General features: G+C 36.7%; 1 protein-coding gene across 2 annotated transcripts in view; it reads left to right on the top strand.

Annotated features, from left to right (window-relative positions):
- LOC115218757 (putative protocadherin beta-18) overlaps positions 1-26,355 on the top strand; it is a 406,105-nt gene that overhangs the window by 353,215 nt on the left and 26,535 nt on the right. For both annotated transcript variants that reach the window (XM_036508570.1, XM_029788671.2), the window contains 3 exons: positions 1,788-2,065; positions 6,199-8,670; positions 16,905-17,037. In XM_036508570.1, coding sequence (XP_036364463.1) covers positions 6,271-8,670; positions 16,905-17,037 — 2,533 coding nt within the window. In that variant the 5' untranslated portion in view covers positions 1,788-2,065; positions 6,199-6,270. The remainder of the gene's footprint in view (positions 1-1,787; positions 2,066-6,198; positions 8,671-16,904; positions 17,038-26,355) is intronic.

The raw sequence follows: 26,355 nt of genomic DNA, 5'->3' as shown, positions 1-26,355 counted from the left end.
TTGTAAACCAGAGTGCTGTGTGAAGAAGTGCCACTGCCAAACAGTGGAAGGAATCCAGGATAGAAGGAGACCCAGGAAGACATGGGGTAAGGTAGTGAAGCATAACTTTCAAATGTTGGGCCCCACAGAGGCAATGATGAAGAGCCGAGACCTCTAGAGATATGCTGTGACTGAGAAGACCCGGCAAATAAAATGAGATCACAGCTGTCTGTAACCTACACCAGTGTTGCATAACCAGCCCACACAAAAGTACCTTTGGATCGTAGGGTGATATGCTGTGCTTGAGGAGACCTATTGCGTCAAGTACATCAAATCAAATGGAAATTGTAGTTGTGGTCCCCACGCTGGTGGCACATAAAAAGCACCATCTGAATGTGGTCGAAGCCAGCTCCCTTGCCTCAACTGGCTCCTGTGCTGGTGGCACATAAAAAGCACCATCTGATCATGGTCGATGCCAGCTCCCTCTGGTGGCATGTAAAAAGCACAAACTACACTCTCGGAGTGGTTGGCGTTAGGAAGGGCATCCAGCTGTAGAAATACTGCCAGATCAGACTGGAACCTGGTGCAGCTTCCTGGCTTCCCAGACTCCAGTCGAACCGTCCAACCCATGCCAGCATAGAAAACGGACGTTAAACAATGATGATGATGGCAAACTTTCTTTCAGTTTCCATCTCTACCAAATCCACTCACAAAACTTTGGTTGACCTGGGGCTATAGTAGGAGACACCTACCGATGGTGTCATGCAGTGGGACTGAACTCAGAACCATATGCTTATAACTGTCGGTGTTGTATTTATATTGCGTGCCTTAACGTTCCATAACTTAATGGTTTCATGGTTTCATAAATAAGTATTGACAAACATGAAACAGACTGAAATAAGTGCTGCTGTCAGTTTGATTGATAGTAAAATCGCTTGAAGGCAGCATCTTAATTACTGAAACAACAATCTATATATATTAGTCTTTGTGCTTATATTTTGAAACTGAATCTTTCTCTCTTCATTATTTAATCATATTATGTAAGGGCAGCAAGTTAGTCGAACCAGTGGTGTGTTGGAAATCATTTCTACCTTGAATCCCTCAGATGTCAACTTAACCTTTCATCCATCTCTTTGATATTGATAAAATCTTTTGACGAACTGCTAAATTACAGTGTTGTAAACAAACCAACACTGGCTTTCAAAGGAATATGCAAACACACAAATACATATTAGGCATGTTATAATGGACTGACCCATCCCCCTTTGAATTGTTGGCATTGTGCCTAAATTAGAAACCAGCATTGATGTAAATTTTCTATTTTGTTTGCAAGATTCCTGATGTGAATTCATGAGTTGAGATGTAATTTGTTGTATTTTGGAAGGGTCATTACAACAATAATAAACACATGCTCTGGTTGTATTTCACTACTTTTATTATTATTTGTCAATTTAACCAATTAAATAATCGATTGTTTGATTAATAGTTTGACCAGTCTGCCAACTAGTTAAGCTCATCAAGGTCCTTTTGTTGCCATTTGTGACCTCATCAGTCACATGCCTTCGCTACTCCAAATATGCTTCAGATCTGCCTTATTGGCCGATTAATCAAACAGTTGATTAGTTAATTGGTTAAACAGTTATCCAGTTGACAAATCAAAATAAAGAAGTGAAATATGACCAGTGTATGTGTTTATTATTGACATTATGACCCTCCTGAGACACAATTAAACTAATTTAATTATTTTCATATTTCTTACTATAAATTCTCTTAATTTTTACATTTTCCTCCTTTTTATTTCTTTTCAGATTTACCTAAGCAGCAGAAAAAGAAAAGATAAAAAGAGAAAGAGGGAAGACACCCAATTCTTTCAAGACACAAATTACATTGATGTTCAGTTATATATATAAACCCAAACCCCAATCTTAACCATGACGATATTCACCTTTATGCAGCATAAGTTACTCGAGGGAAACAAATAGGGAGCAACTGAAAGAAACCACTTTCAAGCTCCCTCCCACAATTTCATTGCAAACAAGATATATATATGACATGAATGTATATATATGTATATGTAATTATATAGGTAAGTTCCTGTGTCTCTATGTCTTTGGCTTTTTTTTTCGCTTTTTTTTTAGTATTCAACCTTACCTTTCACCCACACTAAATATGGTATCTGTCTTCCCAAGTCCACTCACAAGGCTTTGGTCAGCCTGAGGCTTTAGTAGAAGATACTTGCCCAAGGTGTCATGCAGTGGGACTGAACCCAGAACCAAGTGGTTGGGAAGCAAGCTTTAGACAATTCAAAACCATCATACGTCTAGTTCACTTCAAACTATAATAGTGGCAACACCTTGAATAAAACTGCACAGATTCTTAATCAGATGAACAAACAAGAGGCAAATGTATACCACACTGCAAGATTTCCGTGCAGAAGAAACATATGTCAGGCAGAGATCTCAATTAAATATGCTGCATAATTGACTGTCATTATCATCGTCGTTTAATGTCCGCTTTCCATGTTAGCATGGGTTGGACGATTTGACTGAGGTTTGGCAAACCAGATGGTGGCACCAGACTCCAATCTGATCAGGCAGAGTTTCTACAGCTGGATGCCCTTCCTAACACCAACCACTCCAAGAGTGTAGTGGGTGCTTTTATGTGCCACCGGCACGAGGGCCAGCCAGGCGAAACTGGCAACAGCCATGCTCAAATGGTGCTTTTTATGTGCCACCTGCACAGAAGCCAGTCCAGCAGCACTGGCAACGACCTCGCTTGAATGTTTTTTCACATCCCACCAGCACAAGTGCTAGCAAGGCAGTGCAGGTAACGATCACACTCGAATGGTGATTTTAACGTGCCATCGACACGGAGGCCAGCTTGTTGCTCTGGCAACGATCTCACTCACTAGTCATTGCCTCGACTGTCAAATCGTCCAACCCATGCTTGCATGGAAAGCGGACGTTAAATGATCACGATGATGATGATGCACACACACATATATATACACATATAAACATTTGCTTTCCTTTTAAGCATTTTTTCATGTGTGTACACATAGGTCTCCACACCTGTGTGGCAGGTGACACTATTAGACTAATAATTGAAATGTTTAAAACAAAAAAGTAAAAAAATGGTCCACTTCCATTGCACAGAAAGTAAAGTGCAAAGCATGGAATGTTAACATGAATTTCTACAGAACATGGCATGCTATATAAAGAAAAAAAAAACTACAATAACAACCAAAAATATAAATGAACAAAAACTACAGAACAAAATCCTCTCCTATTCTAAGAAAAGCACAACCTATCTTGTATATATATCTGTGTGTTGTGCAACTAGATCTTGTACTACCCTGCTTTTATCTCAGTTTTGTTAATGTCTTTTTTATATATTTTAATTATGCTTAATTTTGGTTTTTATCTTCTATTTTCTTTCTTTCATTCTTTCTTTCTTTTTTTTTACCCAGTTAAGGTTTCTGCACCTAAAAGTAACTCTAAACCTTGCTTTAGATTTTCCTCTTCCTCCTTTTTTTCTGAAGGGGGAGGAAATTCCTTCAAGGAAGCTATACATTTTCTTATTGTTTCTCTTATTCCTTTTCTTCTCCCTGCTTCTCACCCCCACCCCTGCACCCACCATTTATCTCTACTTTCACTTTTAATATTTTCTTTTCTTAGATTTTTTTTTGCTTTAATTCATTTTTGCAGGTACTGTTGTTACTATTATTAATATTATTGATGTTTTTTGATATTGCTGTTGTTGCTGTTGTTGTTGTCGTCGTCATCATATTATATTTAGCTATTTTTATTCAAATAGTAGACTAATTTAGATTTGACTATTTAAAATTGGAAGTACTTGTATATTTAAATCGATAACGTGTGAGAGTGTGTGTGTGTGTGTGTGTGTGTTTAATGTAGGGAAACTAATAAGGAAATAATAAAAAAATATAACATAATAAAAATGATAATAATAATAATGACGATGATGATAAAATGTAATGAAAAGTAGAAATCGAGCTCAAGCTAATGTACACTAAATATTTTTATCTATTTTGTTTTGTTTTATTTTAGTTTATTTTTGGCTCTTCTTTTTATTATTATTATTAGTATTATCTTTTTTTTTTTGGTTTTGTTCCTGTATGGAGATTAATGAAAAATTTATTGAAATACCACGAAGCATCGTGAAACATTTTTGCTAAAAAAAAAAAAATAAAGAATATTATTGATCTTGAAGAGAATATCTTAAAAACATTGAGATAGAATGCATCTGTAAAACTTTTCATTTTGAAAATGGTGAAGTAATTTATTTCTCTGCCACAATTTAATATGCTAGGGTTTATATAACCCCACCAACTACATCCTTTTTTTTCAATTTAATTTTATTTTATTTTGCTACCCTCTCCTCTGAGTGCTGCAAACTTCATGTTACATATGTCTAAGTGGTAACTAAACCTATCCAATAAACGCATTTGTTAAAAAGTTATAAGTTCTTTTCTAACTCACTTTTCTACTAATCTCTTCATTTGTCCTTACATTATCTTTTTATTATTTACTTGTTTTAGCCATTGGGCTACGACCATGCTGGGGCACTGCCTCGAAGTGTTTACTTTGAACAAATTGACTCCAGTACTATTCTTTTAAGTCTAGTACTTCTTCTATCAATCTCTTTTACTGAACTTCTAAGTCACAGGGAGAAACACAAGCCAGTGTCAGAGTTGTGGTGGTGCTAGTGGAGCATGTCCAAACATACACTTATATATGTGTGTGTGCACATGTATGTGTGTGTGTATATATATATATATACACACTGTTACACTTCCAGATGGGAAGGGTCTTCCTTTGATGCTGACATGCAATGTCTGTGCAAGACCCTGCCTCAGTAAAGCTGGACTCAAGAGTCATCTTTGTAGTCATAAAGCGAGACAGATGAGTGACAACCTGGCCACTGGTGGTGGTGTAACACACCATACTAATCATATCTGTCGGGCATGTGGAAGAGAGTGTAATTCGGCAGGAGAACTTAAACGACATGCAAAGGTACATGAAGCCCAGTTACAACTACAGCCGGCTATTACCAATAAAGGTCTTAGTTGCCAATTTTGTACAAGACATTGTAGATCTTTAGCTGGGCTAAAAAGTCACATTCGATCACAGCACCAGTAACAGTTAAGCTTCGTGCAATGGCCATACTCGATAACGAGGGGGCAGCCATAATACATATATATATATTTATATATATATTTATATATATATATATATATATATATATATATAGAGAGAGAGAGAGAGATGATAAGAAATGGAGCAATAATTAACAATGAGAAGTGGATCATTGGTGTTTTAAAGTCATTGCTTAGTCAAATTAATTCAATTAAACAATGACTTTAAAACACCAATGATCCACTTCTCATTGTTAATTATTGCTCCATTTATTATCGTTTCTATATATATTAAACCACGGTTTTACCTTTAAATTACCAACAACCGTATACCTTATAACAAGGACTATACATACTCAGGTAATACACCAGGAGTGCCTACAGATACATCTATCCCTTAGATGGTTGAATAACCTCTAACTTATATCTTAACATATATATATAAATATATATATACAGACAGATAGATAGATATAGTGATGCAAATAGTTAAAATAGAACTTAAAATATGAGTCTGTGTATATTTTCATTAATATTTTAACAGAAGCAGCAGAGTGACTCAAGGGCCAAGAGTTTTGTGCCAACACATGAAACTCTCGTCCCTTGAGTCACTTTGTTGCTTCTGCTAAATATTAATATATATATATATATATATATATATATATATATATATGATTTGCTGCTAAACAGTTTCTGTCCATTAAATCCACTTATAAGCCCAGGACACTTGAATGACACTTTCCATATGTGGAGCAAGAGAGAGGGAGAGAGAGAGGAGGTAAACCAGAAGTCAGGAGGAGATGATAAGCAGTGATTTGGCCACCATTGATGACCCCCACCTATAACAGAGTATTACGGTTTAAGGCTGAAACACCTAATGATCATTGGATACCACCTGGTGATATCAACTCATTTTGTTCAAAACTACATCCTCCAAGGAGGAATGAAGAAACATTATTTTTCTAGATTCTATCAATTTTAGCTACAAAAATATAGCTGACATGTCTTTTTTTTTTTGTTGTTCTTTTAATTATTTAAAATTTTCTCTTTCCTTTTTTCAGATTGAATCTTTTCACTGGGACTTGAGTTGAAATGACTTTTAATTTAACTTGGAAACATAGTTACAAGGCAACATGTTGTTACAATTGCTCGTACTTCAATTACTGATTGACACATGTGGGTGTTTGGATTTCATTTACCGAGTGGATGAAGGGAAAAGCTCCGACACCTATGTGGGGAATATTGCTGCTGATACACACATCTTCGATACGGTCTCTCCAGAAAACCATGATCAGATAACATTCAGTCAATTAGCAAAGAACAGTAAATCTGAATTATTTCGAGTTTCAAAAGTTGGTAAACTTTTTACTTCACAAGTTCTTGATGCTGAATCACTTTGTAAATATAATACAGACTGTTTCAAGACTATTGAAGTTGCTGTCAAAAACCAGGAATCCTTTATCAAAGTGTTGGAAATAAAAGTTGTTATAGAAGATGTTAATGATCACCCACCAGAATTTACGGTGGATGAAGTCGAAATCCATTTCTCAGAAAGAGACAGGAAAGGGTCACGGTTATCAATTCCAAATGCCATAGACAAAGATCTTGGAATTCAGAATTCTTTAATAACTTATGTATTGAAAAAAAGCAAAGATGAACCATTTGATTTGTCAGTTTATGAAAAACTAGATGGCACGGCAAAACTGGGTATTGTCTTAGTTGAAAAACTTGACCGAGAAACAAAAGATACTTATACACTGCAAGTTATTGCCAAAGACGGAGGATTTCCTAAGAAGCAAGGTGTTTTAAATGTTAAAATATTAGTAAAAGATGAAAATGATAATCCTCCAATTTTCACTGAAAGTGTATATAATGTTTCTTTGAGGAATACTCATCCAAAAAATTTATCAATTGTAACTGTTTTGGCAAAAGATTTCGATTCTGATGAAAATGGTCAAGTGTCATATTACTTCAGTTCAAAGATGGCTGGATTAACAAAAACTTACTTTGAGTTAGTTAAAAATACAGGAGAAATTTTCTATCGTGATAATTTCCCCTTTGAACAAAGGCAAACCTATAAGTTATTCATTGAAGCTATGGATGGTGGTAACCCTCCTCTTAGTTCCACTGCTATTGTTCTTGTAAATGTTATCAACCAATTGAACAATCCTCCAAGTGTGGAGGTTAATTTTTTCTCTGAGTCGACAGAAAATGCCTTCACTATATCAGAAGGAGTTAAAGTGGGTAGTTTTATAGCTTACGTGAAAGTCACAGACAATGATGTTGGAGAAAATGGAGAAGTCACTTGCGAACTTCAACACGACAAGTTACAACTTCAAAACCTTGGAAAGAAAAAATATAAAATAACTGTAAAGAATCTGATTGACAGAGAGACAGAAAATCATCTTGATTTTAGAATTAGCTGCAAGGACAAAGGGTCCGTTCCTCTCGGGACGGACAGAAATTTCTCCATCCAAGTAACAGATGTGAATGATGTCAAGCCTCACTTCACCAAAAACACTTTCAAGTTTCTGACTTATGAGAATGAAGAGCCAAACTTTCCTGTTGGTTTCATTAACGCGACTGACCCTGATTTAGGTATAGGAGGTCAACTTAGTTACTCATTAATTAGTGACCAACACATACTGCCATTTGAAATTTCTGATTTTGGTTTCATTTCGACAACACGGTCTGTAGATTATGAACAACAAGATATTTACAAATTCAAAGTTTTCGTCAAAGACAATGGAACACCATCACTAAACAACACAGCAAATGTTGTTGTTGAGGTTATGGATGAAAATGATAATGCTCCTTATTTTACCTTTCCTAGTGTTAACCCTTTTAGTTTAGATGTCCACTATCAACCCCATCGCAAGAATGATGTTGCAGTATTGAGAGCCTCTGACAGAGACAGCCATGTCAATGCTTTCCTCAGGTACGAAATACTTGGAGGAAACGAGAAACAACTATTCAAAGTGAACTCCTACACAGGAGTTCTCTCTTTTTCTCGTACCGTTTACCAAAACGACGCTGGCTCATACGAGCTCCTGTTTGTTGTCAAAGACAGCGGCACTCCAGTCCTGTCAGCAACAACCACCTTGTCTTTAATATTAACAGTTAGCAACAAAACAGCCAAAATGCAAACCACAGTTCATGTGGAAACAGACAATAGAATACATATCAACTTGATGATTCTCTTTGTTGTGGCAGCAGTCATTATCACCATAGTAACAGCAATTTCAGTTATAATATGTATTGTCCAGAGGCACAATCAAAAGAACGTGCCATATGGAAGCACCACAGAGGCCGATAACAAATTTCTAGATGAAAGAAACCAATCAGAAAATGTGTGTGAACAATATGATATTCCAGTTACCATGGTAACTAAACAAGAACACAACCAGGTCTACCAAGCAACATTGCTTAAAAAGGAACCCTGTGCCGAATTTCAAGCAGGCCATACTTGGAAAGGGTCTGCTGTTGAAATACAGCCACAGGCAGCCGTACAAGGAACACCTCAAGTAACTTATGTAAGTTCATTCTTATTTATTTAATATATATATATGTTTTTAAAACGTTCATACTTTTGTTTCAGTGATGTACTTGCCTGGGGAGAGATTTGAGCTGAGACTTTGGGTTGAAACTCAAACTATTACAGCACAGAAGAGACAGATATTAGCCATTTGAAAACACACCAAAAATAAAAAAGACAAAAGTGTAGTGATGCTACTGTGGAAGTTTCAGTGTGCATGCGCAGAATTGGATTACTTCCGGTAGGCCGCTGGAAGTTCCCTCATGCGCATGCGCAGGAACTGCAACCTGAAAGTGTCTCCGTTAAATCTGCCTTTTTGAAAGAGCAGCCTTAATGAGCAGACGTGACTAAGACTTCTCTCAGGGAAAACCCTACGCACAGAGAAGCTCTCTTCGAAGCGGAAACGGAGAACATATCCTCTTGACTCACCTGAGTGAACATTTGTAAACTGTCCTGTGGACTTGGCTGCCAGTTCGCCCTTAAGTAATATATATGTATATATTTTACCTGTGAACCCGAAGAATAAAGTATTATTTATTGTTATTGAAGACAGCCAGATTTTTGGTTCCAGCATCAGTTGTCAAGGGGGATGACAGGCTTCTTTCAGTCTCCATCTACCAAATCCACTCACAAGGCTTTGGTCAGCCTGAAGCTATTTTTGGATACTCTTGCCCAAGGTATCACACAGTGGGACTGAACCCAGAACCATGTGGTTGGGAAGCAGCCTTCTAACCACACAGCCACACCTTGTAATGAAAGAGATGGTTTATCCAATATTTGAGCAAAATTACTTGACCCTATATTTTTGTGGGGCATTGAGTTCTGTATTGCTGGAAATTAATAATCTCATTTATCTGTGTGCCCATATGTGCATATGTGTGTGTGTGTGTGTGTGTGTGTGTGTGTGTGTGTGTGTGTGTGTGTGTGTGTGTGTGTGTGTGTGTGTGTGCATCAAATGAGCGATCAGCTGGACTAGATTCAAACTTGTGTTAGGATTTCGTCAGCAACTGAAAATCGTCTTTAACTGCCCACAGATTTACTGTTTATAAGTTCCATATTATATGTCACATTTAACTCATTATCTGTTTAAATGGAAACCTAGATTCCACATTTGAGCTCAGCCTGTATCAGCTTTACATCAGCCATTCATTGTGTATGTATGTGTAATGAGTGTGTATGTATATGTTTGATGGTGTGTGTTAGCATTTATATTTCGTTTTTGTTGAACACCTCAATGGTGTTAGTGATTGTGTATGGTCACATAAGGCACAAGAGAGAGAGACAGGCAGAGAGAAAGACAGAGTGGATTAATGAAAAATAAAATTGTGAAGAATTTTAGCAGTGTGTGTGTGTGTGTGCGTTATAGAAAAACAGATTCAGGGAATCAAACAGAACTAATGGTTAGCACGTCAGCTGGGAATTTCTCTATCAGGTAACTCAGTTTTTAAATAATGGAATGCAGGCTATATGACTGAACATCAAGGAAACACAATTGTGGAGTGTATTATTATGATGATGATGATGATAATAATGATAATAATCCTTTCTTACTATAGGCACAAGGCCCGAAATTTTGGTGGAGGGAATTAGTAGATTACATCGACTCCCCCAGTGTTTTACTGGTACTTAGTTTATTAACCCCGAAAGGATGAAAGGCAAAGTCGACCATGGCAGAATTTGAGCTCAGAATATAAAGATAGACAAAACGCCACAAAGCATTTTGCCCAGAATGCCACCTATAAAAATAATAATAATAATAATAATCCAGAAGTGAGAGGTGAAAAAATTAAAAGTGATTTTCCCTCTCATTTGTGTTGATTATGTATATATTTATTTATATATAGGCATGTGCACATTAGCCATACATACAGTAAAAACTTGAAATTTTGAGTGATTAAATTAATATGTGAGTGAGTGTGTATAATTCTAGTCAAATGTTAGATAAAAGAATATTTTCATAATGAAATGAGGGTTAAATTAATATTTGAGTAAAATTTGTAGAAGTTACAATTTTGGGGTATTGAGTGCTGCATTGCTGGGAATTATTTTCCAAATTTACAGGTGCATTTCCGAATTTATAAGTGTGTGTGTGTGTGTGCGTGTGTATCAAATGGGTGATGGTAGAATCAGTAAAGTGCTGGTTATTTCCCCTTATGCCCTGGTTACATCCCTTTACACCAACTTGTGATGTGTCAGTGTTAGGTTTGTCATAATGAATTTAAAACACTTGATGACCATTACTGCATAGCTTATCGTCCATTGATTGAAACTAATGGAAAAAATTATATATGAATAATTATCATTTCATATAAATATTTACTTTAAATAATGTATAAAAATAGCTGTGTGGTAAGAAGTTCGCTTCCCAACCGCATGGTTTGGGGTTCAGTCCCACTGCATGGCACCTTGGGCGAGTGTCTTCTACTATAGCCTTTAGCTAGGCTTTAAAAGGGTGCATTTATATATATTATGATATATATATATATATATATATATATATATATATATATATATTGATATGATAATATTGATTAATGATTATGAGTGCTCAACACTCCATTGGCGGATAAAAATTCTTTTTAGGTTAAGGCTATCATTTGCTTCATGTTAAGAGAGTGTTTGGTGTTTGTCTCCATCAAGATATAGGTTTGGTGATGCAAACATGAAAAATAGAACTCTGAATATGAGTGTATATATATATATGTGTGTGTGTGTGTGTGTGTGTGTGTGTGAGGTAAATATTTATCAGGAGCAACAGAATGCTAATGTATGAAACTCTCAGCCCTTGAGTCACTCTGTTGCTTCTGCCAATTATTAACATATGCATGTATAATATATATATATAAAATCATGTATGTGTGTGTGTATATATATATATATATACACACACACACACACACACACACACACACATGCATCCACAAATTTTAGATGTGTCCCCTCTTGCATTTTAATATTCTCAGAAGAACTGCGTCAAAACTCAAGTAATTTAGACATCAATTTTGAATGTTTCATATTATTAGATTTAACACAAACTCTCTCTCTCTCTCTCTCTCTCTCTCTCTCTCTCTGTCTCTCTCTGTCTCTCTTTCTCTCTCTCTGTATATATTAACTTCTTAATTCCTTCTTCTTAATTTAATATGTATACTTTGATGTAAGTTCAAATGAACAGTACTGAAGAGATTAAGTTGAAGCTGAGAGTGTAAAATATAAGCTTAATTGAAAATATACCCCATATCTATGTGTGTTTCTCTCTCTCACTCATACACACACAACATATATATATATGTATATATATATATATATGCTATGCATGCATACTGCCACACACATGCGCATATAAATGTTATATTATACATTTACATATCCATCTACATAGCTATATATATATATATATACATATAATAGTATAGAAGTGTAATATATATATATCATCATCATCTTTGTCATGGACTTTTTTGATCCAAGTCGTCCCACCCTCTGGATTTACTTTACGTACACACACACACACACACACACACACACACATACATACATGTATAAATAAAAGTTTTAAAATGGCGTCTAAAATTTATCACCTCTGTTCTCACTTTCAAAGATACAAGTTACCCTCACACTGCTAATACCTCTAACTAATACTTGTTGAAACCTTCTCATTTTATCATAAATTGCCCAATGCCCCTGGAGGCACATTAAAGAGTTTTATTGAAATCCAATTAGCCTGTTATTGGACTGGATGTTAATGTAACATGTATGCAAAGTTTCATGAATATTGGCTCACTGGTTTAGGCATTAAGATGGTAACAGACAGACAGAAATTGCCATTTATTTATAAGATGTCATACAATACATTTTTATGATTATGGTAACCGTCACAAGTTTCCACTGCATCCCTAAATGAAGCTGCACAGAAGATTATGCCCAGTTGCAGATGCAGCTACTAATACTCTATGCAGTGGAAACCTGTATTGGTCATTGTAACCATAAAAATTTGCTGTGTGGCATAGTAGAATAAAAGGAAATAAATTTTGAGGATGTATCATACTCCATATTTTCTATCATCATAACAATTGCAAATATATATATATTATATATATATATATATATATAATCAATTATAATAAAGGGTAAAATTAATTAATTAGTAATTAATAATATCACAAGTAGCATTCAGCATCTTAAAAGGACCATTTTTGGTAAACTTAAACAATATATTTTTATAATAATGAATATAATTATAATTAGGGTTCAGCAAAAAACTTGCTTAACCACATACCGAACTTAAGAAATAGCTAAATGTTTTGGCTGCTATTTCTGAAGTTCGGTATGTGGTTAAGCAAATTTTTTGCTGAACCCAAATTATAATTATATTCATAATTATAAATATATATATATATGTGTGTGTGTCACAATATATGGATTCAAGTAATCCGGTAGTACTCATGAAAAAAGGTCCTAAATGTATCATTCTACAAAACATAGAATATATAGTATGTTACGAGGGTAAAAAATAAGGAGTGTATAAAGTCATAAAGCTATTTCTCTGTCATTTATGACTCTATATATATTCCAATATAATAGTCATTGATTCTCCATTCATAAGCAATAGATAAGGCTTCCGTAATTTCTTGTTAAACAACCGGCAAAGATGATTTATTCATAATGACCTGGTATGAGTGCTGTACATGAGCTTGCTCCCTCATCAAACTGACATCACCAGCACAGATGTACGATATACAGTATGCCACATGTCAGATGCCAAAGAGATCACAGAGCAATGTGAGATGAAATGCTTTACTCAAGAACACAAGGCACTGCTCGGTCTGGAAATCGAACCCATGGTCTTGCAACTGTCATGTGCAGCATCTTCATTATTGATTCATGTATTCTCACCTACATTAGTATACATGCACAGCTACATGTGTACTTGTCTGTGTATTTTCACTTGTTTCGGTCAGAGTGTAGCCATTCTGGGACACTGCCCTTCAAGAGATTGTAGTCGCATGAACCAACCCCAGTACCCTTTTTAAACCTGACTCTTATTCTGTCAGTTTCCCTCGCTGAACTGCTAAGTTATGCAGATGTGAATAAGCCAACACCAATTGTCAAGCAGTGGTGAGAAATACACACAGGCACAGACACAAACATAAATAGACACACACATATATATAAAAAAAAAAAAAAAAGCACCAACTGATCGTGGCCGGTGGCAGACCCTACTGGCACCTGTGCAGGTGGCACATAAAAAGCACCCACTACACTCGCGGAGTGGTTGGCGTTAGGAAGGGCATCCAGCTGTAGAAACACTGCCAGATCAGACTGGAGCCTGGGGCAGCCCCTGGCTCCCCAGACCCTGGTCGAACCGTCCAACCCGTGCTAGCGCGGAAAACGGACGTTAAACGATGATGATGATGATGATGACGGGCTTCTTTCAGTTTCTGTCTGCCAAATCTAGCCACAAGGCTTTGGTCAGCCTGAGGCTATCGTAGAAGACACTTGCCCAAGGTGTCACACAGTGGGACTGAACCCAGAACCATGTGGCTGGGAAGCAAACTTCCAGCCACACAGCCATATCTGCAACCATGTGACATGCACGTGTGTATGTGTGTGTGTGTATATATATATATATTATATATATATAGGTACAGGCGTGGCTGTGTGGTAAGAAGCTTTGTTCCCAACCACATGGTTCTGTGTTCAGCCCCATTGCATGGCACAGTGGGCAAGAGTCTTCTACCATACCCTAAGGTAGCCAAAGCCTCGTGAGTGGATTTGGTAGACGGAAACTGAAAGAAGCCTGTCGTGTGTGTGTGTGTGTATGTTTGTCCCCCACCATCGCTTGACAATTAGTGTCGGTGTGATTACGTCCGCGTAACTTAGTGGTTCGGCAAAAAGAGTCGGATAGAATAAGTACCAGGCTTACAAAGGCCACGGTCAAATGACTGAAGCAAGTAAAAGAATATACACACACACACACACACACACACATACACACAGCATATCGTACCATATATGATGATACAATCCTGTTTCCACAAGTTAAGGCAAAATTAGTTTTAAGAAGGAACGTTAAGAAATGCAAGAGTTCTCTCCCTTGCTGACTTGTCAGCGTAGAGAGAGACAGGTGGAAGACTGGGCAACAATTTTTCGTGGGGTGGATGAAGAATTGAAATCACTAGCCTTGTTTATATGAAGGCTTCTCCTTTTATCAACTACAAAATGAAGGGAAACATAACTGATTCACAGGAGGTCCGGAATCTAAAATTGAAAGAGGAGTAAATACATAGGACATCTACACACACTGCTATTTCTTCTCTCAACTATCTTCCCCGTCTCCTATCTAGCGATTTCCATACATTTTTCTTTTTCTTTAGTGCATTGTGCCTCACCCTGTACAATGCAAAAACAAAACAATTTCAAAATTGATTCTTTCTGTGCAGTCATATACCAAGTAATTCGCTGCTTGATTTTTAACGATACCTCTTCTCTCTCGTTTATGATAATTATGGTAGATGTTGTATGCCCGTGTATACATTTGAGCGCTTTGGCGAGCTGGCAGAAACGTTAGAGCGCCGGGCGAAATGCTTAGCGGTATTTCGTCTGTCGTTACGTTCTGAGTTCAAATTCCGCCTAGGTCGACTTTGCCTTTCATCCTTTTGGGGGTCGATAAATTAAGTACCAATTTCGCACTGGGGTCGATGTAATCGACTTAATCCCTTTGTCTGTCCTTGTTTGTCCCCTCTGTATTTAGCCCCTTGTGGGCAATAAAGAAACATACATATAATTTTTGTACTGGCATATTTGGTTTTGTAAAGGCCAGTCTAAGAATATACTTCAATATGAAATTGGTGTTTATTATGTCTAACGTGGTTTTCTAGTATTGTAGGGTCTCACATATGTAACGTAGTGAGTTAAAAAAAAAAGAAGTGCATCTTGGTTAGATATTCTCCACAGTATTAAGAAACAAAACTCCCTCTTGTAGTGGTAAAACTATAAAATGTCATATAAGGGAAGTAACTCTAATGAACTGTTATTGTCTTTCTAATATTCTACCAATTTCAAGAATTTGCGAAGGTGGGTAAAATCTAGTGTCTTGCTTAGATTTTACATTCCATATATTCAATTAACTACTGTAATTGATGAAATAAAGGGCACATATATTCATCCACCTAAAATGCCTCAAAAATCACCTTTAGCCCTTATCTGAGAGTGCTTTATATATTGGCTTCAAATTTTGGTAAAAGGTCACCAGTTTCGGATGTAAGTCGATTACATCGACTCTAGTACTCAACTGGAACTTATTATATCGACCTCGAAAGGATGAAAGATAAAGTCAACTTGGGTGGAATTCGATCTCAGAAAAACGAAGACGGACGATATGCCGCTAAGCATTTTGCCAAAAGCGGTAACTATTCTGCTAGCTTGCTGCCTTCGTGGCTTAAAATATTATGTTCAATAAATCTTGGATCTTTTCGGTTTCAACGGCAGTTTTTTCTAGCGGTGTCATATGAAATTGTCACCCATAATTTTACACCCTAGTATCGATCTATTGCATTTCCATCTGTTTTAGGGTTAGGGTTAGTTAGGGATGGGGTGAAGGGCATCTTTTTACCTTCACAAATGTAAATAAACCCAATCTGTTTCTTAAACGAGGGGCATATTCATACGGCACAGGATGTTTTTACCTCAATAGACGTCAGTGACTGGTTGAAATTTCAGAAATTGAAGAAAAAAAAACCGACAAATATCTTACAAACCATAGAATTTTCTCAATAAAGCCAAGAGAAAAAGATGTTTTATAAACACATTCTACCAGTATACGAAGTTTAAAATTTTTTAGTTACCTAGAAATTATGTTAAAAACTGCCGGTCAAACCGAAAAGATCCAATAAATTGACACTAACTTACTTAGAATTCGTAAGTAACTACCTAAGAGTTGTGACTTCAAAATTTCCACTTAAACTTCGAATTCACTGTTAACCGTTTCATTGTGAGCACACACACACATGTATATATATATTATTCATGTAAGAGCCTCTCCCACGTTGAAAGATACAGCTACCAAATTTTTCTCAAATTATTTATGTTTGCGTGTGCGTTTATATACGTAAATACACACAAACAATTTTACTATGATATTAACATAATTCATCCACTAATTATTTTTTTGTTTTCTTTTTCTTCTCTTTTTATTTCCAATCCATGAATGACCATCCTCATCCAATCTGGCAGACTGCAGTTAATAAGGAAAAACGCATGGTTATCTCCCCTGAACAACTGAACACAATTTCAACTTTGTCTTCCCTGGAAGGCAGCGAAACCAGCTGGAGTGAGTCTGGCAGTAGGCATTATGAAACTCTCCCAGGTATATTCCGTATCAATTAAGTCGTTCCATCCCTCGTTGAACTTCTTAATGAATTATTTCCAGTTAAGAAAAAAAAAAAAATAATAATAATAAATCACAAAGAAAAGAAAAAAAATGGGGAAAGAAAAGTCCTCATTGAACTTGTCATTGAAAAGGTGCTATTTTTTGCGTGTCTGTGTGTCTGCATTGAATAAGAACTTGCAAAGTATATCTTTATATGTGTGTGAGTGAGTGTGTGTGTGTGTGTGTGTGTGTGTGTGTGTGTGTGTGTGATGAAATAACAGACAAAAAAGAGAGAAAACAACTGTGTATTTGGCGATTGTGTTTGTATGTGTGTATATATACATGTATAGGATATATATATATTATTGTATATACCTGTGTATGTATATATATATGTATATATATATATAGATGCATGTTTGTGTGTATAGTTGTGCATCAGATTTAAGTATGCTTATATGAATGTGTGAGTGTATATATATATTATAGAAGTGTGAGTGTGTGTGTGTTGGTGCAAGAGAAAGATGCAGAGCAAAAGTGGGAAATTTGGGGTTAATTTCCTCAAAACAAAATAAAAAATATATTTATAAATGATATTCATCACATTTTTTTCTTTTCAAAATTGTCACTATGTCACGTGAAATTCTGAAAAATATCATCCAGTTTCATGGACACATGCACATACATACATACATACACACATACATACATACATCGCCACAAACACACACACACATATATATATGTATGGACTCAAGTATTGTTACACATACACGTATAAAAAAAAAAATTCTGAACTCATTTTTACTCACTTAAACAGATTCATGCACGAACATAGTATGAACGCTCAAGGACTTCCACCCACGCACACACACACACACAGACACATACACACACACATTTGGACTCAAGCACTTCCACCCCACACACTGGATTATACAATGAAAACCCCGAGGAGACAGAACGTTTCATATTACCTGTGTTTTAAAACAGATTCACATCAAGACTGAAGTTACCTCCCTTGGTCCTCTCTATTTACACTAATCTTAAACCAGTTTTCTCATTGAGAATGGACAATATTGTTCGCCCCCCCCCCCCTTCATCCTTATCGTCCATTTGATAACATCATCAGATTAGCAACTTTCATGAGAAGAGTTGAATTTGGTAATATTTTTTTTTTCCTGAAATTCTAGTTGTTGTTATTGTTGTGATTGTTGTTGTTTCTGTTGTTGTTGTTGTTCTGGTGATGGTGGTGGTGATGTTGGTAGCTTGAGTAGACTGAGCTTTAGCAAAGTTATATAGAATAAACAGCAAAGTGTTTTACTACGATGTGTCTCTAGCCATGGTCATTCTTTCTTTGTTGTCGTAATTGTCTGTGTGTCTGTGTGAGAGAGAGAAAGAAAGAAAGAGAAAGAGTGAGTATGAGTGTATATGAAGGAGACGTTGTTCTCAGACAAAAGCCACACACTCTCTATTTCCAAAACCTCGGTAATGTACCACACTACAGACCTATCCAACCCATGACATCATATCAAAAATTTCTATAACAATGGTGCCCCAGCATGGCCCCAGCTCGTGAGCTGAAACTAGCTAAAATAAAATAAAATAAAATAGTACATTCTTTACACTTGATGGATATTTGTCTTCATCTTGTTTGTTGTTAACAACAAACAAGATGAGGACAAATATCCGTCGAATGTAAATAATGTACATAATTCCTCATCTCTTAAACATAGAACTGTATTGATGATAGTAATATTGGTGATAATGAGACTGGCAGCATTAATCATGGTAGTGACGGGGATGGCATTTCCGTCAGTGATATATGTCAGGAACATCAGAATTGGAGAAAATACCTTGTAGCATTTATTCAAGACCCGTAAAATTCTGAGTTCAAGTTTCAACCAAGATCAACTTTGCCTTCCAATCCCATCAGGGTCAATGAAGTAAAGTATCAGTAAAGTAGTGGGGGGATGGGGTATGCTGATTTAATCTGAGACTTTGGGGGCCTATGTTAAAAAAGTATATTTATCTCTGTTAAGGCAGTGAACCAGCAGAATCATTACCGTGCTGGCCGAAATACATAGTGGCATTTTGTCCTTTGATATACATTCTGAGTTCAAATTCTGCCAAGGCTAATTTTGCCTTTCACCCTTTCAGGGTTATAGAATAGGTACTGATTGATTATTGGGATAATAATAATAATAATAATAATAATAATAATAATAAATAATTGTTTCAAATTTTGGTACAAAGCCAGCAATTGCAGGGGATGGTAAAAGTCTATTTTTCTTGACCCCAGTGTTCAACTGGTACTCAATGAAAAACTATTGTTAATATACCTGACTTGCCTCTCGCCTTGAAATTGTTGGCATTATAGCCATAACTACCATCAACTCTTTAAAAAGTTTATCATTTCGATATTATTTGTGGGTTAGATAGGTCTACAATTTTTGATATGTTCAGTTGTTTCATATCCCACATCATCTTATCTCTTATTATCTTCCACCCTACACATTCACAAGTCTCTCTCCTCAGCTCTTTATCATGAAGTCTTCCTCTTCCACTTTCATTAACACCTTCTTACATCAATTTTTTTTTGCTTGGCGCATATGTCCATCTCGGTGTAATGACGCTCTTTGTATATCTCTCTCTCTCTCTCTCTCTTTGTAAGTGTACATCTCTCTCCCTTTCATTTTTTCTTTCTCTCTTCTCTGTGTGTGTCTCGCCCTCACTTTCTCTCTCTCTCTCTCTCTTTCCTCCTCTTTCTCTCTCTCATTCTTTTGTGTGTGAGTCTCACTCCGGGTGTGTGTGTATGTGCACAGGTGTTTATCCCACACTTTGCTTCCCTGTCTTTGTGCTTCTCTCTCTCTTTCACATCACAACAAACAAATATGTCCCTCAATAAACTTCTTTCCTTCCTTAAAATCAAAATAAAACAAAAGAAACAAAAAAGAAATGCAAAGGAAGTTCCCCACTCCATTCATTCGAAATCTTAAAACAAGCATTTTTCCACAATGAAGACAGAATGACTGTGGCTAGTTTTCAGTGGTTGAAGAATTTCTTAAAAATCGGCAACTAACCTCTGTGCTATTGATCAATGCATAGGAAGAAGGAAGCTATGCATTTGGGGGGGGGGGGGGGTTCAGTGGGTTGGGTGGGTGTTGGGAGAAAAAATAAAAAAGCTACTCAATAACAACAACAACAACAGTAACAGCAACAACAATAACAGCAGCAGCAGCAGCAGTGGTAGCAAAAGCAATTGACTTTGAAATACAAACATAAGTGTTTGATAAAATTCCAGTCTGGTAGCAGACTTTTTATCAGATGTTTTTGCTCCCCATTTCACTGATGAAAGATTAGAAGTGAATTCCAAAAGAAAAGGCAAAGAAAAAAAAAACAAAAAAAAAATCAACAAAAATGGAGAACAAAAAAGTTAACAAAAAAAAAGAGAAAAAACCCCACAAAAACACACTAAAAAAACGAGTATATTATCCTGATCAACGGACCATTTTTTTTTTTTTTTTGAACAGAACATATTCAGATCTTGGTTCCCGGTTAATACTTTATGCTTTTATCTTTTTCCCCCCTTTTTAACAACTGCTACAATGGATTCTACTTTATTCTGTACTTGTTAATTTGTACTTTGTACTCTTAACTCTAGCTGAAACTATTCAGTGCAACTTGTGTACTAATATTCATCTCCCCACTCATCCGCTTACCTTTACGTGCGTGCATGAAGCGTTGCAAATGCGCATGTGTGTGTAAAAAGTGAATGACCGCATATGCTTGTGTCTGTGTGTGAGTGTGTATATGCATGAGTGTGTGTGTGTGTGCGTGCATGTGTATGGGTGTGAGAGTTTGAATTCCAAATGAAAATTTTCCTTCATTCCATGGATCTCTTACCATTTACTCACTCACCAGAATATATTCCTGCCAAAACACTAATCGCATACTTTAAGAAATTCTTCTTTGTCAGCTCTAATTTTCTACTATTTCCTTTAAGCCACTCACACAAATAACTCTACGCCAAGGCCATCTTAACATGATTGCGACACCTCCCTATGCAAAGACATCCAGTGGGAACCTATAGTATTCATTTGTTTGTTTATTGACAGCAGGTCCTAACAGACATAGAGTACTTCTGGTGGGCAGGGTGAAGATCCTGAACAACTGTTTGGTATACTCATGTCTGAAGACAGCACAGCCCTGCTCCTACACATTTCTTAGGCTAAGCTAAATGGCTTATTGTAAGGTGGATGGAACCATTTGCTTTTAAGAGATCTCTAAGCATTTCCTACTTAGGTTAAAAATTTCTTACTAGGTGGAGCCACTTTCTAAGGAGTCCTTATAAAGTGGATAGATGTAGGAGAATTGAGATTCTAGGTGAACCAGACCATTTCAAAGTGCACTGGCAATGTAAATATCGTGAACTGCCTAAAACCAAGTTAAGGACTTAAAAAATTTAAACCATGTTGCTGTTTAAGCAGACCTAAGATCAACTATTTTCAAACCATAACCAACCCTTCTTTTTGTCTGACATAACATATTGAATGCATAGTATTTGGGGTTTTTTTTTTTGGGGGGGGGGTGCTTAAAATTGTTGTATAATCTGATTCAACTGATATTTCTAGCAAATTTTGTGCCCATGTAGAAGCTCCCTCACTAGCTCTTTTTATGGTTTTGTTTGTATGTGTTTAACCAGGTTGAGGATTTTAATTTTATTGATTAAGCAGACATTCCAATCATGATAATCTCAACTTTCATTCAGACTTAATCTACTCAATATGTTTTTCTCTTTCTCTTCAATGACTCACAGACCACACTCTAGTGTGGTCTGTGAGGTATTTAGCTCCTATTTCTAGTAGGTCAAATAATTACAAAGGAGTTTCCAGTTTGGCCCCTAATTTGATTTCTGATAAAAGTGCATGTCCTCAGATCCTGGAAAGACATTCACATCTTCTTGGTAGGACATTACCAAAATAAAAAAAGAGAATTAGCTTCAAGTGGAAATGAAACCAGATCCTAGATGAACTGGCCAGTGGGAAATGACCCATCTTATTTAAAACAATATAATGAAACTGACCAGAGAAGGGTCAGTGTTTAGTTCTGGTGTTCATCACTTTAGATGGATACAAGAGATAACTGACCTTCTCCTATTACAAGAGACAAGATATGTGGCTTAGCTATTTCCAGTGTTAATTTGTATGTGACACTGAGAATTAATTGTATTGCTCAAGTCATCATCATCATCATCATTTAACGTCCGCTTTCCATGCTAGCATGGGTTTTCAATAAAATGCCAGTATTTGGTTTGAACTCAAAACTATGAGGTTATAATATCTGGTCATAAGCATATCCATGAGCACAAGTATGGCTATGTGATTAAGGTATTTAGTTCTGGGTTCATTCTGACAGTAAGGCAACTTGGGCAAGTGTCATTTGATGTAGTCTCAAGTTGAGGTTTGGCAGATGGAAAACTGTGTGGAAGCTTGTCTGGGTGAGAACATGTCAGGATAGAAAATGTTTATGTTCAAAGAGAGCAGGCTTAATCTCTCACCAGATTTATTACCATCAGTTTGCCACTGTGGTAGAAGGAAGAAAGTTAATATTTTGAGCATTCATTGCCCTTCATCAATTCTGAAGTGAAATATACTTGACCATTACAACTTGGTCTTTTTAACATCTCACAATGGTCAAGACTTATAAGAGGTAGGGGTGAAAGAGAGATTACCTGGTTGGTTGGTTGGTTGGTTGGTTGGTTGGTTCATCAGTCTAGGATCTGAAGAACAAAGGAAGGGCCTGTGAATATTTGATGACAGAGTCTTCTCTCTCAAAAATGTCAGTGTGTGTGTGGAGAAACTCATAGCCTCTTTTCCTCTGAAAACAACTTTGTTCACCTTGCAGAATGTTTTACAGAAGCCATCTCTGCTAGAGGGACTGGTCTATTGTATACGCGTGTGTGTGTGTGTGTGTGTGTGTGTGTCTGTGTGAGTGTGTGTGTGTGTGTCTGTGTGAGTGTGTGTGTGTGAAAGAGAGAAATGAAGAGAGAGACTGTGTATTGTACCATTTTAATATCAATTCCTCCATGTGTGCGTGTATGTATGTATATATACATATATATATATATATATATATATATATATATATATATGAAAGTCATAATGATGTGTATTATATAATGATATGTAATTATAGAATCCAGGTGTAGGAACTTAATAAGCTTCAAGCAGTCTGGGGATCCCTTGCTGGCAAAGTAACTTTCATTTATCCATCTAACTTCAGCCTAATGAGCAGCTAGCAGGGTACCCCTTATCGAGTAATTATTACTTCTGAGGTTCTGCTAGCTAGGAAACATATGTAGCCTGGATTTTACCTGCTCCATTTCCTAAATTTGGATATACATGCACACACACACACACACACACACACACACACACACACAAATGTAGAATGACAGTGGCCATATTCTTTTGTCTTAGAGAAATTTCTTGAAAAGACTTGCCCGCTAAAAAAAGATATTTATAAACACACACATATAGGTATCTATAGATACTCATACACATACATGAATACTTGTGTAAGTCTATGTGTAAGTCTATGTGCGTGTGTGTGTGTTTGTGCGTGTGTGTGTATGTGTGTGTATGCATATACATACTTGCATTCATGAGCCTATAATGTAAGTGTGATAATGACATAAAAGGATGTAACAAAGCACAGCCTTCAACTGTGCTTCTCTGATGAATTAAGATATGATAGGGACTACATTGCGTGTGTGTGTATTTGTATGTGCATATGCATGTGTGTTTTGTGTGTGTGTGTGTGTTTTGCGTGTGTGTGCATATGTATGTGTTTTGTGTGTGTGCATATGTATGTGTTTTGTGTGTGTGTGTGTTTTGTGTGTGTTTGTGTGTGTGCATATGTATGTGTTTTGTGTGTGTGTGTGTGCGTGTGTGTGTGTGCATATGTATGTGTTTTGTGTGTGTGCATATGCATGTGTGTTTTGTGTGTGTGTGTGTGTTTTGCGTGTGTGTGCATATGTATGTGTTTTGTGTGTGTGCATATGTATGTGTTTTGTGTGTGTTTTGTGTGTGTGTGTTGTGTGTGTGTTTTGTGTGTGTTGTGTGTGTGCATATGTATGTTTTTGTGTGTGTGTGTGTGTGTGGTGTGTGTGTGTGTGTGTGCATATGTATGTGTTTTGTGTGTGTGTGCATATGCATGTGTGTTGTGTGTGTGTGTGTGTGTGTTGTGTGTGTGTGTGCATATGTATGTGTTTTGTGTGTGTGCATATGTATGTGTTTTGTATGTGTGTGTGTTTTGTGTGTGTTTGTGTGTGTGCATATGCATGTGTTTTGTATGTGTGTGTGTTTTGTGTGTGTTTGTGTGTGTGCATATGCATGTGTTTTGTATGTGTGTGTGTTTTGTGTGTGTTTGTGTGTGTGCATATGCATGTGTTTTGTGTGTGTGTGTGTATGCATGTGTATGTGTTTTGTGTGTGTGTGTGTGTGTGTGTGCATATGCATGTGTTTTGTGTGTGTGCATCTGCATGTGTTTTTGTGTATGTGTGTTTGTGTCCAACAGCAAAGGCAGCTTCATTAACTTACACACACACACAATTTCTCTCTCTCTCTCTCTCTCCCTCTCTCCATCAGCCTGCATAACAGCGCTTACAGATGCTGCGATGTCTGGATAGCTTTCGCCTCAATCACACTTGATGGATGCACAAATTCATCGCCTGCTGTGATATTAATACCCTATTGGTGGACACTTTGTCTCCACTAAGGTCAATCAGCAGTTTGATATTTCCTATGTGCCAGGCTCACTCAATACAGTTTCAGCCGTATAGCATGTAAGGAGAAGTTTCCACCCTGCTTCGGCTTCCAGGGTGGCTAATATTATACAATGTCAATGCATCGTATACATGCGTCTACACTTTCATGTGTGTGTGTGTGTGTTTGTTTGTGTGTCTGTGTGTGTGTGATATAGAAGATAGAAAAAGTTTTAATGCATGCATACACACACACACACATATGTATATACCTATGCATACACATACATACATATTCACACACACACACATATTATAGAATGTCAATGCATCATATACATGCATCTATATTTTCATGTGTGTATGTGTGTGTATATGTGTGTGTGTGTGATATAGAAGACAGAAAAAGTTTCAATGCATACACACACACATATATACCTATACATACATATGTATATGCACATACACATATACATACATGCACACGCATATACATACGCTCATATACACATGCACACATACACACACACATGTATGTATGTATATGTAAGTATAACAAATGCATCTCCGTTGGTTTCAACAATGAATAATTCCAGTTGATAATGAACATCACTTGCTAATCATTGACTTCCTTATCATCATTGAACATCTGTTTCCAATGCTGGCAAGGATTGGACCGTTTGATCGTTTCCCATCCAGAGAGCTGCACCAGGCTTCAACTGCCTGTCCTGGCATAGTTTCTATGGCTGGATGCCCTTCCTAACACCAACCACTCCACAGAGTATACCAGGTGCATTTTATATGGGACCAGCACCAGGGCTGTTACATGACACCAGTACAGGTGCCTTTTATGTGTCACCAACACAGGTGCTTTGGTGTAACACGTAAAACGGCACTTTTTACAAGGCAACAGCACTCGTGAGCTCACAAGACAAGGACCTCTCAGCTGAGAGAAGAATTGGGGTTGCAGAGTTATGGCTATAAAGAATATGCCTGTATGTATGGATGGCCTCTCTCCTCAAAGTTTCCAAGTTCTTATGCTGTCAACAATATATAAATATATATATTAATAAGTTTTATTCAGCTCCACATGACTTAAAGCTTAGTGTTGAATGCATCCAACTGATCAGAAATCAGGAGAAGATGCATTTATTATTGAGTGCCCTCTTCATTTAATTGCAATTTACTTCATTGTGAATCTACAATCTATCTATCATCGTGTGTGTGTGTGTGTGTGTGTACACGCACGTGTGTGTGCATATTTAGAAATGGTTGACTTTACTTTTCACCTTCGAAACAACATGGATTACAAAGCCATTGCTCCAAATTAGCTGTTATTTCATTGATAGAATCGGCATTATTTTTTCTGTTTTGTTTTTCAAAACATGGTGTTGGGGGCATTTAAAAACACTGTTCAGTGAAAAAGGGACACTTAGCTATTAAATGTTCAGAGTATTTCTTCTATATATGTTTTCCACACAAACGTTATCCACACAGACTATAACACTACACCTGTTCAGTACTTCTAAACCAACAACCAATCAAAT

This window comes from Octopus sinensis, linkage group LG14, assembly GCF_006345805.1.
Source record: "Octopus sinensis linkage group LG14, ASM634580v1, whole genome shotgun sequence".
NCBI lineage: Eukaryota > Metazoa > Mollusca > Cephalopoda > Octopoda > Octopodidae > Octopus > Octopus sinensis.
Note: the sequence above shows the minus strand (reverse complement) of the source record. Positions and strands in the feature narration are given on the sequence as shown.